The following is a 19,754-nucleotide window of genomic DNA, read 5'->3' as shown; positions in this document are numbered from 1 at the left end:
TTGGGAATCGCTTCCTTTTAGGTGGTTATAGAATTTAACAGCTCTTTTCTGGATTTTGATAATTAGTGGGTATCGGCCTAATTCTGCTCTGCATGCATTATTTGGTGTTCTACGTTGTACACGGAGGATATTTTTGCAGAATTCTGCGTGCAGAGTCTCAATTTGGTGTTTGTCCCATTTTGTGAAGTCTTGGTTGGTGAGCGGACCCCAGACCTCACAACCATAAAGGGCAATGGGCTCTATGACTGATTCAAGTATTTTTAGCCAGATCCTAATTGGTATGTTGAAATTTATGTTCCTTTTGATGGCATAGAATGCCCTTCTTGCCTTGTCTCTCAGATCGTTCACAGCTTTGTGGAAGTTACGTGTGGCGCTGATGTTTAGGCCAAGGTATGTATAGTTTTTTGTGTGCTCTAGGGCAACAGTGTCTAGATGGAATTTGTATTTGTGGTCCTGGTGACTGGACCTTTTTTGGAACACCATTATTTTGGTCTTACTGAGATTTACTGTCAGGGCCCAGGTCTGACAGAATCTGTGCATAAGATCTAGGTGCTGCTGTAGGCCCTCCTTGGTTGGTGACAGAAGTACAAGATCATCAGCAGACATTTGACTTCGGATTCTAGTAGGGTGAGGCCGGGTGCTGCAGACTTTTCTAGTGCCCGCGCCAGTTGGTTGATATATATGTTGAAGAGGGTGGGGCTTAAGCTGCATCCCTGTCTAACCCCACGACCCTGTGTGAAGAAATTTGTGTGTTTTTTGCCAATTTTAACCGCAGACTTGTTGCTTGTGTACATGGATTTTATGATGTCGTATGTTTTACCCCCAACACCACTTTCCATCAGTTTGTATAGCAGACCCTCATGCCAAATTGAGTCGAAGGCTTTTTTGAAATCAACAAAGCATGAGAAGACTTTGCCTTTGTTTTGGTTTGTTTGGTTGTCAATTAGGGTGTGCAGGGTGAATACATGGTCTGTTGTACGGTAATTTGGTAAAAAGCCAATTTGACATTTGCTCAGTACATTGTTTTCATTGAGGAAGTGTACGAGTCTGCTGTTAATGATAATGCAGAGGATTTTCCCAAGGTTACTGTTGACGCATATTCCACGGTAGTTATTGGGGTCAAATTTGTCTCCATTTTTGTGGATTGGGGTGATCAGTCCTTGGTTCCAAATATTGGGGAAGATGCCAGAGCTAAGGATGATGTTAAAGAGTTTTAGTATAGCCAATTGGAATTTGTTGTCTGTATATTTGATCATTTCATTGAGGATACCATCAACACCACAGGCCTTTTTGGGTTGGAGGGTTTTTATTTTGTCCTGTAACTCATTCAATGTAATTGGAGAATCCAGTGGGTTCTGGTAGTCTTTAATAGTTGATTCTAAGATCTGTATTTGATCATGTATATGTTTTTGCTCTTTATTCTTTGTTATAGAGCCACAAAGATTGGAGAAGTGGTTTACCCATACATCTCCATTTTGGATAGATAATTCTTCGTGTTGTTTGTTTAGTGTTTTCCAATTTTCCCAGAAGTGGTTAGAGTCTATGGATTCTTCAATTGCATTGAGCTGATTTCTGACATTCCTTATTGTTCCGTAGTGTATTTCTGTATTGTTTTAGTGATTCACCATAGTGAAGGCGTAGACTCAGGTTTTCCGGGTCTCTATGTTTTTGGTTGGACAGGTTTCTCAATTTCTTTCTTAGATTTTTGCATTCTTCATCAAACCATTTGTCATTATTGTTAATTTTCTTCGGTTTTCTATTTGAGATTTGATAGGGAGGCTGAGAGGTCAAATATACTGTTAAGATTTTCTACTGCTAAGTTTACACCTTCACTATTACAGTGGAACGTTTTACCCAGGAAATTGTCTAAAGGGGATTGAATTTGTTGTTGCCTAATTGTTTTTTGGTAGGTTTCCAAACTGCATTCCTTCCATCTATAGCATTTCTTAATGTTACTCAGTTCCTTTGGCTTTGATGCCTCATGATTGAGTATTGCTCTGTTTAAGTAGACTGTGATTTTGCTGTGGTCTGATAGGGGTGTCAGTGGGCTGACTGTGAACGCTCTGAGAGACTCTGGGTTGAGGTCAGTGATAAAGTAGTCTACAGTACTACTGCCAAGAGATGAGCTATAGGTGTACCTACCATAGGAGTCCCCTCGAAGCCTACCATTGACTATGTACATACCCAGCGTGCGACAGAGCTGCAGGAGTTTTGACCCGTTTTTGTTGGTTATGTTGTCATAGTTGTGCCTAGGGGGGCATACAATCTCTCTCTCTCTCTCTCTCTCCTGTGTGTGTCAACAATCTCTCTCTCTCCTGTGTGTGTCGACAATCTCTCTCTCTCTCTCTCTGTGTGTCGACAATCTCTCTCTCTCTCTCTCTCCTGTGTGTGTCGACAATCTCTCTCTCTCTCCTGTGTGTGTCGACAATCTCTCTCTCTCTCTCTCTCTCCTGTGTGTGTCGACAATCTCTCTCTCTCTCTCTCTCTCTGTGTGTGTCGACAATCTCTCTCTCTCTCTCTCTCTCCTGTGTGTGTCGACAATCTCTCTCTCTCTCTCTCTCCTGTGTGTGTCGACAATCTCTCTCTCTCTCTCTCTCTCCTGTGTGTCGACAATCTCTCTCTCTCTCTCTCTCTCTCTCTCCTGTGTGTGTCGACAATCTCTCTCTCTCTCTCTCTCTGTGTGTGTCGACAATCTCTCTCTCTCTCTCTCTCCTGTGTGTGTCGACAATCTCTCTCTCTCTCTCTCTCTCTCTGTGTGTGTCGACAATCTCTCTCTCTCTCTCTCTCTGTGTGTCGACAATCTCTCTCTCTCTCTCCCTCCTGTGTCGACAATCTCTCTCTCTCCTGTGTGTCGACAATCTCTCTCTCTCTCTCTCTCTCTCCCTCCTGTGTCGACAATCTCTCTCTCTCCTGTGTGTCGACAATCTCTCTCTCTCTCCTGTGTGTGTCAACAATCTCTCTCTCTCCCTCCTGTGTGTCGACAATCTCTCTCTCTCCCTCCTGTGTGTCGACAATCTCTCTCTCTCTCTCTCTCCTGTGTGTGTCGACAATCTCTCTCTCTCTCTCTCTCTCCTGTGTGTGTCGACAATATCTCTCTCTCTCTCCTGTGTGTGATGTTACAGATCGATGAGGGGACGTTGCCTCACAGGAGTGCTCTGGGCTTCCCAGGGTTGGCTGGAGGGTTCACCTTCAGAATCCATGGTGAGTCCAGTCCAATGTCGTGTGACTTCAGAGCCAATCAATATACCCATTCCTGGTCTCTGTGTTTAGACCAACCCATATACCCATTCCTGGTCTCTGTGTTTAGACCAATCAATATACCCATTCATGGTCTCTGTGTTTAGACCAACCCATATACCCATTCCTGGTCTCTGTGTTTAGACCAACCCATATACCCATTCCTGGTCTCTGTGTTTAGACCAACCCATATACCCATTCCTGGTCTCTGTGTTTAGACCAATCAATATACCCATTCCTGGTCTCTGTGTTTAGACCAATCAATATACCCATTCCTGGTCTCTGTGTTTAGACCAATCAATATACCCATTCCTGGTCTCTGTGTTTAGACCAACCCATATACCCATTCCTGGTCTCTGTGTTTAGACCAATCAATATACCCATTCCTGGTCTCTGTGTTTAGACCAACCCATATACCCATTCCTGGTCTCTGTGTTTAGACCAATCAATATACCCATTCCTGGTCTCTGTGTTTAGACCAACCCATATACCCATTCCTGGTCTCTGTGTTTAGACCAACCCATATACCCATTCCTGGTCTCTGTGTTTAGACCAATCAATATACCCATTCCTGGTCTCTGTGTTTAGACCAACCCATATACCCATTCCTGGTCTCTGTGTTTAGACCAACCCATATACCCATTCCTGGTCTCTGTGTTTAGACCAACCCATATACCCATTCCTGGTCTCTGTGTTTAGACCAACCCATATACCCATTCCTGGTCTCTGTGTTTAGACCAACCCATATACCCATTCCTGGTCTCTGTGTTTAGACCAACCCATATACCCATTCCTGGTCTCTGTGTTTAGACCAACCCATATACCCATTCCTGGTCTCTGTGTTTAGACCAACCCATATACCCATTCCTGGTCTCTGTTTAGACCAACCCATATACCCATTCCTGGTCTCTGTTTTAGACCAACCCATATACCCATTCCTGGTCTCTGTGTTTAGACCAACCCATATACCCATTCCTGGTCTCTGTGTTTAGACCAACCCATATACCCATTCCTGGTCTCTGTTTTAGACCAACCCATATACCCATTCCTGGTCTCTGTGTTTAGACCAACCCATATACCCATTCCTGGTCTCTGTGTTTAGACCAACCCATATACCCATTCCTGGTCTCTGTGTTTAGACCAACCCATATACCCATTCCTGGTCTCTGTGTTTAGACCAACCCATATACCCATTCCTGGTCTCTGTGTTTAGACCAACCCATATACCCATTCCTGGTCTCTGTGTTTAGACCAACCCATATACCCATTCCTGGTCTCTGTGTTTAGACCAACCCATATACCCATTCCTGGTCTCTGTGTTTAGACCAACCCATATACCCATTCCTGGTCTCTGTGTTTAGACCAACCCATATACCCATTCCTGGTCTCTGTGTTTAGACCAATCAATATACCCATTCCTGGTCTCTGTGTTTAGACCAATCAATATACCCATTCCTGGTCTCTGTGTTTAGACCAACCCATATACCCATTCCTGGTCTCTGTGTTTAGACCAACCCATATACCCATTCCTGGTCTCTGTGTTTAGACCAACCCATATACCCATTCCTGGTCTCTGTGTTTAGACCAACCCATATACCCATTCCTGGTCTCTGTGTTTAGACCAACCCATATACCCATTCCTGGTCTCTGTGTTTAGACCAACCCATATACCCATTCCTGGTCTCTGTGTTTAGACCAACCCATATACCCATTCCTGGTCTCTGTTTAGACCAACCCATATACCCATTCCTGGTCTCTGTGTTTAGACCAGTCAATATATGAGACACGGTGAGAAGGAGAAGAGTTCATGCAGAAAATAAACAAACATTGTGGGCCTTTGTCAAAAGTAGTGCACTAAAAAGGGAATAGGGTGCCATAGGACTCTGGTCTAAAGTGGTGCCATAGGGCTCTGGTCTAAAGTAGTGCACTATATAGGGCATAGGGCTCTGATCTAAAGTAGTATTATGCAGTACTATGCAGGGAATATGGTGCCGTTTTGGACGTATCTCTTATCACCCAGGATGCACCAGAACTCAATGTAGGATATACTGGATCTATTTGTCTTCTCTTTCTCTGTCGGTATGTTATCTATTCTCTCATTGTTTCTCCTCCTAGACATGGCCTCCCTGTGGGAGGTGCTGCATGGCCGACAGGGGCGGATCCAGAGTCATGGCACCAGACTGCAGATGGAGGACAGGTCTCTGGAGCAGGAGGGTCTGCGTTATGGAGACATAGTGTTTGTGGATGTAGTAGATACATACAGGAACGTGCCTTCTAAACTACTGCAGTTCTACAAGTGGTACGTACCCAGTGTGACTGGTCTAACCTCGCAACTACACTGCGAGAGTCGCGGTTTCCCTCTGTTAGTGTGGTTTTTGGTCTGCTACACAAGTAACATGGAAATGGACACAAATCGTATAGTTTGGCTCTGCTGCTCTGGGTTACTTGGGACTGCTCGGGGCTACTCGGGGCTCCTCTGGGCTGCTCTGGGCTCCTCTGGGCTCCTCTGGGCTGCTCGGGGCTCCTCTGGGCTCCTCTGGGCTGCTCGGGGCTCCTCTGGGCTCCTCTGGGCTGCTCTGGGCTGCTCTGGGTTACTTGGGACTGCTCGGGGCTACTCGGGGCTCCTCTGGGCTGCTCGGGGTGGCTGGGGGCTGCTCGGGGCTACTCGGGGCTGCTGTACATCTATTCTTAAGCCTCTTGCACACCAAGGACGATTTTCTCTTCCAAAAATATTTGCATGAACTTGATGAGGATTTAATTTTTATGATGGTCCATCGCTGGAAGACAGTTTCTCAATTTCACCATTGATGTAAAAGCAGGAAACAGAGTCCTTCTGGAGCAGCACCATTGATGTAAAAGCAGGAAACAGAGTCCTTCTGGAGCAGCACCATTGATGTAAAAGCAGGAAACAGAGTCCTTCTGGAGCAGCACCATTGAGGCCCTATAGTCCACTACTGTAGTTAGCTGAAAGGAATCAATTATGAAATTAAGTTCATACGGAAAAATCAGACTTGGTTTAAAAAGCTCTTTACTGGCTCTGCTACTCAGTGAATCTGTAAATGATCAAATATAAATGATTACGTACCACGCTACTATCCCCAGCCTGACGCTACTATCCCCAGCCTGACGCTACTATCCCCAGCCTGACGCTACAGCTGAAAACTGTTGTTCTGATTAAAGAAGCATTGGCCTTCTTTAGACTACTTGAGTATCTGGAGTATCAGCATTTGTGGGTTCGATTACAGGCTCAAAATGGCCAGAAACAAAGCACTTTCTTCTGAAACTCGTCAGTCTATTCATGTTCTGAGAAATGTAAGACTACTGCATGGGAGAAATTGCCAAGAAACTGAAGATCTCGTCCAACGATGTGTACTACTCCCTTCACAGAACAGAGCAAACTGGCTCTAACCAGAATAGAAAGAGGAGTGAGAGGCCCCGGTGCACAATTGAGCACAAGTACATTAGAGAGTCTAGTTTGAGAAACAGACACCTCACAAGTCCTCAACTGGCAGATTTATTAAATAGTACCCGCAAAACACCAGTCTCAACGTCAACAGTGAAGAGGCGACTCCGGGATGCTGGCCTGCTAGGCAGAGTTGCAAAGAAAAAGCTAAATCTCAGGAAGATTGGAAAAGAAGTGTTATGGACAGACGGATCTAAGTTTGAGGTGTTCGGATCACAAAGAAGAACATTCGTGAGACGCAGAAAAGATGCCTGAGGAGTGAACCATCTGTCAAGCCTGGCGGAGGAGTGAACCATCTGTCAAGCCTGGCGGAGGAGTGAACCATCTGTCAAGCCTGGCGGAGGAGTGAACCATCTGTCAAGCCTGGCGGAGGAGTGAACCATCTGTCAAGCCTGGCGGAGGAGTGAACCATCTGTCAAGCCTGGCGGAGGAGTGAACCATCTGTCAAGCCTGGCGGAGGAGTGAACCATCTGTCAAGCCTGGCGGAGGAGTGAACCATCTGTCAAGCCTGGCGGAGGAGTGAACCATCTGTCAAGCCTGGCGGAGGAGTGAACCATCTGTCAAGCCTGGCGGAGGAGTGAACCATCTGTCAAGCCTGGCGGAGGAGTGAACCATCTGTCAAGCCTGGCGGAGGAGTGAACCATCTGTCAAGCCTGGCGGAGGAGTGAACCATCTGTCAAGCCTGGCGGAGGAGTGAACCATCTGTCAAGCCTGGCGGAGGCAATGTGATGGTCAGGGGGTGCTTTGGTGACGGTAAAGTGGGATGTTTGTACAGGGTAAAAGAGACCTTGATGAAGGAAGGCTATCACTCCATTTTGTAACTCCATGTCATACCCTGTGGACTGCGCTTAATTGGAACCAATTTCCTCCTACAACAGGACAATGACCCAAAGCACAGCTCCAAACTATGCAAGACTATTTAGGGAAGAAGCAGTCAGCTGGTATGTCTGTGCTGGCCACTCCATTATAGTCACCGGATCTCAACCCTATTGAGCTGTTGTGGGAGCAGCTTGACCGTATGGTACATAAGAAGTGCCCATCAAGCCAATCCAACTTGTGGGAGGTGCTTCAGGAAGCATGGGGTGAAATCTCTTCAGATTGCCTCATCAAACTGACAACTAGAATGCCAAAGGTCTGCAAGGCTGTAATGGCTGCAAATGGAGGATTCTTTGACGAAAGAGAAGGTTGAAGGACGCAAAAATTATTTTATGTATTATTATTTATAACCTTGTCAACTTCTTGACTATATTTCTTATTCGTTTTGCAACTCATTTCATGTATGTTTTCATGAATAACAAGGACATTTCTAAGTGACCCCAAACTTTTGAATGGTTGTGTGGTTATGTTGTCTGACAGGTGAGTTAATTCATGATCTGTTGTCTGATAGGTGAGTTAATTCATGATCTGTTGTCTGATAGGTGGGTTGATAACTCCCTGCTGTTTTATAGGTCGGTGGGAAACGCTGCGTTTGATCTGCTCCTGAAGACGGATGATGATTGTTATATTGACGTGGACAAGGTTTTAATGAAGATCGACCACAAGGGCCTGAAGAGAGACAACTTCTGGTGGGGAAAGTGAGTACTGTACAGATACAGTGTGGTAGACCGTGTCTGGATACATGATACAGTGTGGTAGACTGTGTCTGGATACATGATTCAGTGTGGTAGACCGTGTCTGGATACATGATTCAGTGTGGTAGACCGTGTCTGGATACATGATTCAGTGTGGTAGACCGTGTCTGGATACATGATTCAGTGTGGTAGACCGTGTCTGGATACATGATTCAGTGTGGTAGACCGTGTCTGGATACATGATACAGTGTGGTAGACCGTGTCTGGATACATGATTCAGTGTGGTAGACCGTGTCTGGATACATGATTCAGTGTGGTAGACCGTGTCTGGATACATGATACAGTGTGGTAGACCGTGTCTGGATACATGATTCAGTGTGGTAGACCGTGTCTGGATACATGATTCAGTGTGGTAGACCGTGTCTGGATACATGATTCAGTGTGGTAGACCGTGTCTGGATACATGATTCAGTGTGGTAGACCGTGTCTGGATACATGATACAGTGTGGTAGACCGTGTCTGGATACATGATACAGTGTGGTAGACCGTGTCTGGATACATGATTCAGTGTGGTAGACCGTGTCTGGATACATGATTCAGTGTGGTAGACCGTGTCTGGATACATGATTCAGTGTGGTAGACCGTGTCTGGATACATGATTCAGTGTGGTAGACCGTGTCTGGATACATGATTCAGTGTGGTAGACCGTGTCTGGATACATGATTCAGTGTGGTAGACCGTGTCTGGATACATGATACAGTGTGGTAGACCGTGTCTGGATACATGATTCAGTGTGGTAGACCGTGTCTGGATACATGATACAGTGTGGTAGACAGTGTCTGGATACATGATACAGTGTGGTAGACCGTGTCTGGATACATGATACAGTGTGGTAGACCGCGTCTGGATACATGATACAGTGTGGTAGACCGTGTCTGGATACATGATTCAGTGTGGTAGACCGTGTCTGGATACATGATTCAGTGTGGTAGACCGTGTCTGGATACATGATACAGTGTGGTAGACCGTGTCTGGATACATGATACAGTGTGGTAGACAGTGTCTGGATACATGATACAGTGTGGTAGACCGTGTCTGGATACATGATACAGTGTGGTAGACCGTGTCTGGATACATGATTCAGTGTGGTAGACCGTGTCTGGATACATGATTCAGTGTGGTAGACCGTGTCTGGATACATGATTCAGTGTGGTAGACCGTGTCTGGATACATGATACAGTGTGGTAGACCGTGTCTGGATACATGATTCAGTGTGGTAGACCGTGTCTGGATACATGATAGTGTGGTAGAGACAGTGTGGTAGACAGTGTCTGGATACATGATACAGTGTGGTAGACCGTGTCTGGATACATGATACAGTGTGGTAGACATGTGTCTGGATACATGATACAGTGTGGTAGACCGTGTCTGGATACATGATACAGTGTGGTAGACCGTGTCTGGATACATGATTCAGTGTGGTAGACCGTGTCTGGATACATGATTCAGTGTGGTAGACCGTGTCTGGATACATGATTCAGTGTGGTAGACCGTGTCTGGATACATGATTCAGTGTGGTAGACCGTGTCTGGATACATGATTCAGTGTGGTAGACCGTGTCTGGATACATGATTCAGTGTGGTAGACCGTGTCTGGATACATGATACAGTGTGGTAGACCGTGTCTGGATACATGATTCAGTGTGGTAGACCGTGTCTGGATACATGATACAGTGTGGTAGACAGTGTCTGGATACATGATACAGTGTGGTAGACCGTGTCTGGATACATGATACAGTGTGGTAGACCGTGTCTGGATACATGATTCAGTGTGGTAGACCGTGTCTGGATACATGATTCAGTGTGGTAGACCGTGTCTGGATACATGATTCAGTGTGGTAGACCGTGTCTGGATACATGATTCAGTGTGGTAGACAGTGTCTGGATACATGATTCAGTGTGGTAGACAGTGTCTGGATACATGATACAGTGTGGTAGACCGTGTCTGGATACATGATTCAGTGTGGTAGACCGTGTCTGGATACATGATACAGTGTGGTAGACCGTGTCTGGATACATGATACAGTGTGGTAGACCGTGTCTGGATACATGATTCAGTGTGGTAGACCGTGTCTGGATACATGATACAGTGTGGTAGACCGTGTCTGGATATGTTGATACGGCAGTAGGAGTGCTGATCTAGGATCCTTTGAAGTTTATTTGGATGGGAAATCTGTTCCTAGATCAGTACTCCCCTGGTCCGTCCTGTAGTAGCTGAGTATATATTGGGGCGGCAGGTAGCCTAGTGGTTAGAGTGTAGGGGCGGCAGGTAGCCTAGTGGTTAGAGTGTAGAGGGGGCAGGTAGCCTAGTGGTTAGAGTGTAGGGGCAGCAGGTAGCCTAGTGGTTAGAGTGTAGGGTCAGCAGGTAGCCTAGTGGTTATAGTGTAGAGGCGGCAGGTAGCCTAGTGGTTAGAGCGTAGGGTCAGCAGGTAGCCTAGTGGTTAGAGCGTAGGGTCGGCAGGTAGCCTAGTGGTTAGAGTGTAGGGGCGGCAGGTAGCCTAGTGGTTAGAGTGTAGGGGCGGCAGGTAGCCTAGTGGTTAGAGTGTAGGGCGGCAGGTAGCCTAGTGGTTAGAGTGTAGGGCGGCAGGTAGCCTAGTGGTTAGAGTGTAGGGGCGGCAGGTAGCCTAGTGGTTAGAGTGTAGGGGCGGCAGGTAGCCTAGTGGTTAGAGTGTAGGGGCGGCAGGTAGCCTAGTGGTTAGAGTGTAGGGGCGGCAGGTAGCCTAGTGGTTAGAGTGTAGGGGCGGCAGGTAGCCTAGTGGTTAGAGTGTAGGGGCGGCAGGTAGCCTAGTGGTTAGAGTGTAGGGGCGGCAGGTAGCCTAGTGGTTAGAGTGTAGGGGCGGCAGGTAGCCTAGTGGTTAGAGTGTAGGGGCGGCAGGCAGCCTAGTGGTTAGAGCGTTGGACGGCAGGCAGCCTAGTGGTTAGAGCGTTGGACGGCAGGCAGCCTAGTGGTTAGAGCGTTGGACGGCAGGCAGCCTAGTGGTTAGAGCGTTGGACGGCAGGCAGCCTAGTGGTTAGAGCGTTGGGCGGCAGGCAGCCTAGTGGTTAGAGCGTTGGGCCAGTAACCGAAAGGTTGCTGGATTGAATCCCCGACATGACAAGGTAAAAATCTGTCGTTCTGCCCCTGAACAGGCAGTTAACCCACTGTTCCCCTGAACAAGGCAGTTAACCCACTGTTCCCCTGAACAAGGCAGTTAACCCACTGTTCCCCTGAACAAGGCAGTTAACCCACTGTTCCCCTGAACAAGGCAGTTAACCCACTGTTCCCCTGAACAAGGCAGTTAACCCACTGTTCCCCTGAACAAGGCAGTTAACCCACTGTTCCTAGGCCGTCATTGTAAATAGGAGTTTGTTCTTAACTGACTTGCCTAGTTAAATGAAGGTTTTAACCAGGGGAATGCTGCCTAGACCGTTCTCCAGACTCATTTTGCTCAGAGCAGCTCCTACTTAGATAAATTCATATTCCAGCCTAATCATATGGAGGTAGTTCTGCTGAGTAAGATCTGATGCAGATGTTGGTCTGTTGTTCTTCCTACTGTGAGACAGCTAGGTGGTAGACCACATTGGGCAGTGTGTCTGTCTGTCTGTCTGTCTGTCTGTTGGTCTGTTGTTCTTCCTACTGTTAGACAGCTAGGTGGTAGACCGCATTGGGCAGTGTGTCTGTCTGTTGGTCTGTTGTTCTTCCTACTGTTAGACAGCTAGGTGGTAGACCACATTGGGCAGTGTGTCTGTCTGTTGGTCTGTTGTTCTTCCTACTGTTAGACAGCTAGGTGGTAGACCACATTGGGCAGTTGGTCTGTTGTTCTTCCTACTGTTAGACAGCTAGGTGGTAGACCACATTGGGCAGTGTGTCTGTCTGTTGGTCTGTTGTTCTTCCTACTGTTAGACAGCTAGGTGGTGGACCGCATTGGGCAGTTGGTCTGTTGTTCTTCCTACTGTTAGACAGCTAGGTGGTGGACCGCATTGGGAAGTGTGTCTGTCTGATGTTCTTTCTTTCCCAGTTTCCGTCAGAGCTGGGCGGTGGACCGCATTGGGAAGTGGCAGGAGCTAGAATACGCCAGTCCAGCCTACCCGGCCTTCGCCTGCGGCTCGGGGTACGTGGCCTCCAGGGACCTCGTCCAATGGCTGGCCAGCAATGCAGTGCAACTCAAGGCCTACCAGGTACCGGGACCACACGGCACCAACCACTTTCAAAAAGAAAGGAGGACCAAGGCACTCTTCATATAATCAATTAAAATGCCTTTATTTTTATGGCATGTTCAATTGAAACAAGGTTTAAAAAATCTGGGGGGGATTTCTCACCCTTCCTGTAGGGTCGTGATTGGTCCATTTGCTGTCATCTAGTGGACATTTTGACCAATTGCCCTCAGCTATGTTTAGACTGTTGTTGTTCATGCTTTGCTGTGTTCTAGTGTACTATGGAATATATAGCTTTCTTATTCTTGACACTTCTCCCAGTCATATTTAAGGTTAGAACTACCTCTCTAAGTGTTCTGATACTTCTAGTTTGGAGTTGTATTTTATGATCACATAACTACAGTATTTAACTTTTTAATGTGTATAGTATTGTTTACTAGGTATGTCCAATCAATTTTGTGACCACTCCCTCTTCTCATTAGGGCCAATTGGAAAGCTGTTCACAAGAGGACATTGTGTTATTTCTTTGTACTCCCTGACGAAGGCCATGCAGCCGAAACGCAGCAAATTTTTAAAACCATTATTTCTATTGAACATGCCATACTAATAAAGGCATTTTAATTAATTATATGAAGAGTGCCTTGGTCCTCCTTTATTTTTGATGACCAATTTACCCCTTTTACCAAAGAGCACCTTCTGTCTACCACAATGTACTATTGTGTACCTTAGAAGCGCTTCCCTTCCTCCTCTTTCTACCAGAAAAAGCAAGGCACCATTGGAGACTCATGTGTTACGTGTTGTTTCAGGGGGAAGATGTGAGCATGGGGATCTGGATGGCTGCTGTTGGACCACAGAAATACCAGGTAAAGAACCAGATGACACTAGTATAGTAGAAATAGCAGGTAAAGAACCAGATGACACTAGTATAGAAATGGCAGGTAAAGAACCAGATGACACTAGTATAGTAGAAATGGCAGGTAAAGAACCAGATGACACTAGTATAGTAGAAATAGCAGGTAAAGAACCAGATGACACTAGTATAGTACAAATAGCAGGTAAAGAACCAGATGACACTAGTATAGTAGAAATAGCAGGTAAAGAACCAGATGACACTAGTATAGTAGAAATAGCAGGTAAAGAACCAGATGACACTAGTATAGTAGAAATAGCAGGTAAAGAACCAGATGACACTAGTATAGTACAAATAGCAGGTAAAGAACCAGATGACACTAGTATAGTACAAATAGCAGGTAAAGAACCAGATGACACTAGTATAGAAATGGCAGGTAAAGAACCAGATGACACTAGTATAGTAGAAATGGCAGGTAAAGAACCAGATGACACTAGTATAGTAGAAATAGCAGGTAAAGAACCAGATGACACTAGTATAGTAGAAATATCAGGTAAAGAACCAGATGACACTAGTATAGTACAAATAGCAGGTAAAGAACCAGATGACACTAGTATAGTAGAAATAGCAGGTAAAGAACCAGATGACACTAGTATAGAAATGGCAGGTAAAGAACCAGATGACACTAGTATAGTAGAAATGGCAGGTAAAGAACCAGATGACACTAGTATAGAAATGGCAGGTAAAGAACCAGATGACACTAGTATAGTAGAAATGGCAGGTAAAGAACCAGATGACACTAGTATAGAAATGGCAGGTAAAGAACCAGATGACACTAGTATAGTAGAAATGGCAGGTAAAGAACCAGATGACACTAGTATAGTAGAAATGGCAGGTAAAGAACCAGATGACACTAGTATAGTAGAAATAGCAGGTAAAGAACCAGATGACACTAGTATAGTAGAAATATCAGGTAAAGAACCAGATGACACTAGTATAGAAATAGCAGGTAAAGAACCAGATGACACTAGTATAGTAGAAATAGCAGGTAAAGAACCAGATGACACTAGTATAGAAATGGCAGGTAAAGAACCAGATGACACTAGTATAGTAGAAATGGCAGGTAAAGAACCAGATGACACTAGTATAGTAGAAATGGCAGGTAAAGAACCAGATGACACTAGTATAGTAGAAATAGCAGGTAAAGAACCAGATGACACTAGTATAGAAATGGCAGGTAAAGAACCAGATGACACTAGTATAGTAGAAATGGCAGGTAAAGAACCAGATGACACTAGTATAGTAGAAATGGCAGGTAAAGAACCAGATGACACTAGTATAGTAGAAATAGCAGGTAAAGAACCAGATGACACTAGTATAGTACAAATAGCAGGTAAAGAACCAGATGACACTAGTATAGTACAAATAGCAGGTAAAGAACCAGATGACACTAGTATAGAAATGGCAGGTAAAGAACCAGATGACACTAGTATAGTAGAACTGGCAGGTAAAGAACCAGATGACACTAGTATAGTAGAAATAGCAGGTAAAGAACCAGATGACACTAGTATAGTAGAAATAGCAGGTAAAGAACCAGATGACACTAGTATAGAAATAGCAGGTAAAGAACCAGATGACACTAGTATAAATAGCAGGTAAAGAACCAGATGACATGACTATAGTAGAAATAGCAGGTAAAGAACCAGATGACATGACTATAGTAGAAATAGCAGGTAACATAGTATGGTAGCCTACCTGAAAACAGTCACACCCCAACCAACAAGCTTGTGTTATTCTTGTCTTTCACCTTGGTTGTTAACACGAATGCCAGTTAGCATTGATAGGCCTTAATAAACCTAACCCTAATTGTCTGACTGTTGTCTGATGGTTGTTGTTTTTGTTGTCCTCTCCCCAGGATGCAGGCTGGCTGTGTGAGAAGGACTGCTACCAGGACATGCTGTCGTCGCCCCAACACTCCCCCGAGGAGCTCCGCTCGCTCTGGGCTAGGAAGAGGGCCTGCGGGGACCCCTGTGGATGTCCCTGGGGACACAGCTAACGTTAGCTAACAGCCTGGGCAGGTAGTTGGCTAACGGCCTGGGCAGGTAGTTGGCTAACGGCCTGGGCAGGTAGTTGGCTAACGGCCTGGGCAGGTAGTAACCTGTTCACTGCAAATAAGAGCCTTGTTGAACACAACTCTAGGTGTCATCGTCTCAGTAGGATTGCTGATCTAGGAACAGGCCCCTCCTGTCCGTGTTAACTTATTAATTATGATCTAAAAGGCTAAGCTGATCCTAGGCCAGCACTCCGAGACGCTTGACACATACAACCCTAGGTCTCTACAGTGTACAAAGCATTAGGAACACCTTCCTAATATTGAGTTGCACCTGTTCAAAAGCACTTCAATATTTTGTCTTGCCCATTCACCCTCTGAATGACACACATACACAATCCATGTCTCAATTGTCTCAAGGCTAAAAAATCCTTCTTCAACCTGTCTCCTCTCCTTCATCTACACTGATTGAAGTGGATTTAACAAGTGACATCAATAAGGGATCATAGCTTTCACCTGGATTAACCTGTTTAGCGTGTCAAGGTAAGAGCAGGTATTCCTAATGTTTTGTATACTGTGTATATTTCAACGCTGAGGACTTCAGTGATTGACGGGGACAATGGATACTGGTTTCTGAACAATGACATTTCCTGTCAAAAGGCAGGATGCCGGCGTAACCAAACGTAAAGTGCTGAATGATGTGGGAGAGACATGAATGACCATGTTACGGTTCATTCTACTGGTGTTATTTAGTCAATTATTCTCCCAAGCTGCTCCTCATCGTCAAACCTCATCAGTTTTTGAAGATTTCAAAAAAACACAGAGTTTGTCCCACATGACCCCCTATATTACCCATCTAGTGCACTAGTTTAGACCAGAGCCCCCTATATTACCCATCTAGTGCACTAGTTTAGACCAGAGCCCCCTATATTACCCATCTAGTGCACTAGTTTAGACCAGAGCCCCCTATATTACCCATCTAGTGCACTAGTTTAGACCAGAGCCCCCTATTACCCATCTAGTACACTAGTTTAGACCAGAGCCCCCTATTACCCATCTAGTACACTAGTTTAGACCAGAGCCCCCTATATTACCCATCTAGTACACTAGTTTAGACCAGAGCCCCTATTACCCATCTAGTACACTAGTTTAGACCAGAGCCCCTATATTACCCATCTAGTGCACTAGTTTAGACCAGAGCCCCCTATTACCCATCTAGTACACTAGTTTAGACCAGAGCCCCCTATTACCCATCTAGTGCACTAGTTTAGACCAGAGCCCCCTATATTACCCATCTAGTGTACTAGTTTAGACCAGAGCCCCCTATATTACCCATCTAGTGTACTAGTTTAGACCAGAGCCCCCTATATTACCCATCTAGTACACTAGTTTAGATGTATTTGGGACACGGTCAGGGTTTGTGAAACGATGTACAGTACTATACCAACCCATTGGTGGTGTTATTGTATTGTCCGGCACCACATACAAACGACTGTAATCCAAAAGGGTTTTTATCTAAACCTTTTTTTCCACCTGAGAATGATCTCAATGAATTTGTTCCAACACATTTTTATAGATATGTGGAAGAACTCTAGATGAATGTAATGAGCAGTCCCAAATGGCACCCCAATACCTAGCTAGTGCACTACTTTTGACCAGAGCCCTACTTAATAGAGGGAATATGGTCCCATTTGGGACAGCGATACAGGATCAATTGAGCACATTCCAGCTTGGTCAATAAAAAAACATCACCTCTCAGAAACAACGGTTTTCTTTGTTCATTCATTTCATGAATGGATATTTGTTTTAAATTGGGCCAGTAATCAAGTAGCACTGGTGACTGATTTTGGGGCTGGATCCAAATAGTACCCTATTTTTTACCAGAGTTGTATGGGGCCTAGTAGTGTACACTATAGGGAATAGGGTGCCATTTGGCTTCTTTGCCTTGCTTAAGGGCTGATGGACAGATTTTTCACCTAGTCGGCTCGGGGATTCGAACCAGCGGCCCTTGGGTTACACCGTGTGTATTAGCCTCTTCTCTCCGCCAGCCAACAGAGTAAACCCCATGCCGAGAGTCTCTTAGATGATTGTGGTAGTCCGTACTGTCAGGCTACCGCAACTCCACCAGGACACCATTGGGGTCACACTGCCTGACTTCCAGGACACCTACAACACCAGTTGTCGCAGGAAGGGCCAAGAAGATCATCAAGGACTTCAGCCACCTGAGCCAACGCCGCTTCCATCACTCTGACGCCGGCAGTACAGGAACATCATGGCTAAAACTAACAGACTGGTCAATAGCGTCTACCCCCAGACCATCAGGTTGCTGAATAGATACTACTAGCTTCTACCCCCAGACCATCAGGCTGCTGAATAGACACTACTAGCTTCTACCCCCAGACCATCAGGCTGCTGAATAGACACAACTAGCTTCTACCCCCAGACCACCAGGCTGCTGAATATATATATATATATATACACTACTAGCTTCTACCCCCAGACCATCAGGTCGGCCACCAATTGTGCAAGTTCTCCCACTTAAAAAGATGAGGCCTGTAATTTTCATCATAGGTACACTTCAACTATGACAGACAAAATGACCCAAAAAATCCAGAAAATCATATTGTAGGATTTTTAATGAATTTATTTACAAATTATGGTGGAAAATAAGTATTTGGTCACCTACAAACAAGCAAGATTTCTGTCTCTCACAGACCTGTAACTTCTTCTTTAAGAGGCTCCTCTGTCCTCCACTCGTTACCTGTATTAATGGCACCTGTTTGAACTTGTTATCAGTATAAAAGGCACCTGTCCACAACCTCAAACAGTCACACTCCAAACTCCACTGTGGTCAAGACCAAAGAGCTGTCAAAGGACACCAGAAACAAAATTGTAGACCTGCACCAGGCTGGGAAGACTGAATCTGCAATAGGTAAGCAGCTTGGTTTGAAGAAATCAACTGTGGGAAAATTATTAGGAAATGGAAGACATACAAGACCACTGATAATCTCCCTTGATCTGGGGCTCCACGCAAGATCTCACCCCGTGGGGTCAAAATGATCACAAGAACGGTGAGCAGAAATCCCAGAACCACACGGGGGGACCTAGTGAATGACCTGCAGAGAACTGGGACCAAAGTAACAAAGCCTACCATCAGCAAGGGCATTGAAGATGAAACGTGGCTGGGTCTTTCAGCATGACAATGATCCCCAACACACCGCCCGGGCAACGAAGGAGTGGCTTCATAAGAAGCATTTCAAGGTCCTATAGTGCCCTAGCCAGTCTCCAGATCTCAACCCCATAGAAAATATTTGGAGGGAGTTGAAAGTCCGTGTTGCCCAGCAACAGCCCCAAAACATCACTGCTCTAGAGGAGATCTGCATGGAGGAATGAGCCAAAATACCAGCAACAGTGTGTGAAAACCTTGAAGACTTACAGAAAATGTTTGACCTTAGTCATTGCCATCAAAGGGTATATAACAAAGTATTGAGATAAACTTTTGTTATTGACCAAATACTTATTTTCCACCATAATTTGCAAATAAATTCATTAAAAATCCTACAATGTGATTTTCTGGATTATTTTTCTCATTTTGTCAGTCATAGTTGAAGTGTACCTATGATGAAAATTACAGGCCTCTCATCTTTTTAAGTGGGAGAACTTGCACAATTGGTGGCTGACTAAATACCTTTTTGCCCCACTGTGTGTACCCCCCCTCAGACATATTACCCTTCCCCCACCCCAATGGATAGTATCACGCTGCATAGCTCAAGAATTTCACTAAACCCTGTAATTCCACTTGCAACCCTGTACATGTGACTATTAAACTATGATCTAACATGCTATACATGTCAGAGCTCAGGCTCTGTGCTTCACTGTCTGCATGGGTTTTGACTGACAACTTTTCTGAACTTGAGTACTGCAAGCGACAAGAAGTTGCCCTCATCCCTCCTGCTGATTGGTCAACATTTGCAAATGTTTTGTTGTCTGAGTGAGGGAAATGCTGTAAATTAAGATGACTTAATGTATTTTGAAAGATGAGACGTTGAGAATTATAATAAATACCGCTTTGATGTCATACAAGCCAAACACCTGAGTCCAAATGTGCAATTCACAGTTCCAAATCCTAATGTCATAAACCGTGTCAGCATTTAGGATTATAGCCTGGGTTGTTCTGAACACAATGAGCCTGTTTGTCTATTGTGAACAAAATTTGACGCGGAACACCTGAATGAACTCGTGACTCCTTTCTATGTGTACTAAAATTGCACCGTTTGTTTCTCTGAATTTCCTTGTAAAATACTTTTTGTATATGTATATATATATGTATATATAACTTAGTCGTGTTTGTAATAGATGAAGCCTTCAAAACGACGTGACACAGATTGTG

The 19,754-nt window shown here is 45.1% G+C and overlaps 1 protein-coding gene across 1 annotated transcript in view; it reads left to right on the top strand.

Moving 5' to 3' along the window:
* The window catches only part of b3galnt2 (beta-1,3-N-acetylgalactosaminyltransferase 2), a 32,164-nt gene extending 16,389 nt beyond the window's left edge, over window positions 1–15,775 (top strand). The window contains exons 7-12 of the mRNA XM_042305696.1: window positions 3,123–3,201; window positions 5,353–5,536; window positions 8,149–8,274; window positions 12,329–12,488; window positions 13,271–13,327; window positions 15,230–15,775. Coding sequence (XP_042161630.1) covers window positions 3,123–3,201; window positions 5,353–5,536; window positions 8,149–8,274; window positions 12,329–12,488; window positions 13,271–13,327; window positions 15,230–15,370 — 747 coding nt within the window. The 3' untranslated portion in view covers window positions 15,371–15,775. The remainder of the gene's footprint in view (window positions 1–3,122; window positions 3,202–5,352; window positions 5,537–8,148; window positions 8,275–12,328; window positions 12,489–13,270; window positions 13,328–15,229) is intronic.
* Window positions 15,776–19,754: the final 3,979 nt, after the last annotated feature.

Source organism: Oncorhynchus tshawytscha, linkage group LG24 (genome assembly GCF_018296145.1).
Source record: "Oncorhynchus tshawytscha isolate Ot180627B linkage group LG24, Otsh_v2.0, whole genome shotgun sequence".
Taxonomy (NCBI): Eukaryota; Metazoa; Chordata; class Actinopteri; order Salmoniformes; family Salmonidae; genus Oncorhynchus; species Oncorhynchus tshawytscha.
Note: the sequence above shows the minus strand (reverse complement) of the source record. Positions and strands in the feature narration are given on the sequence as shown.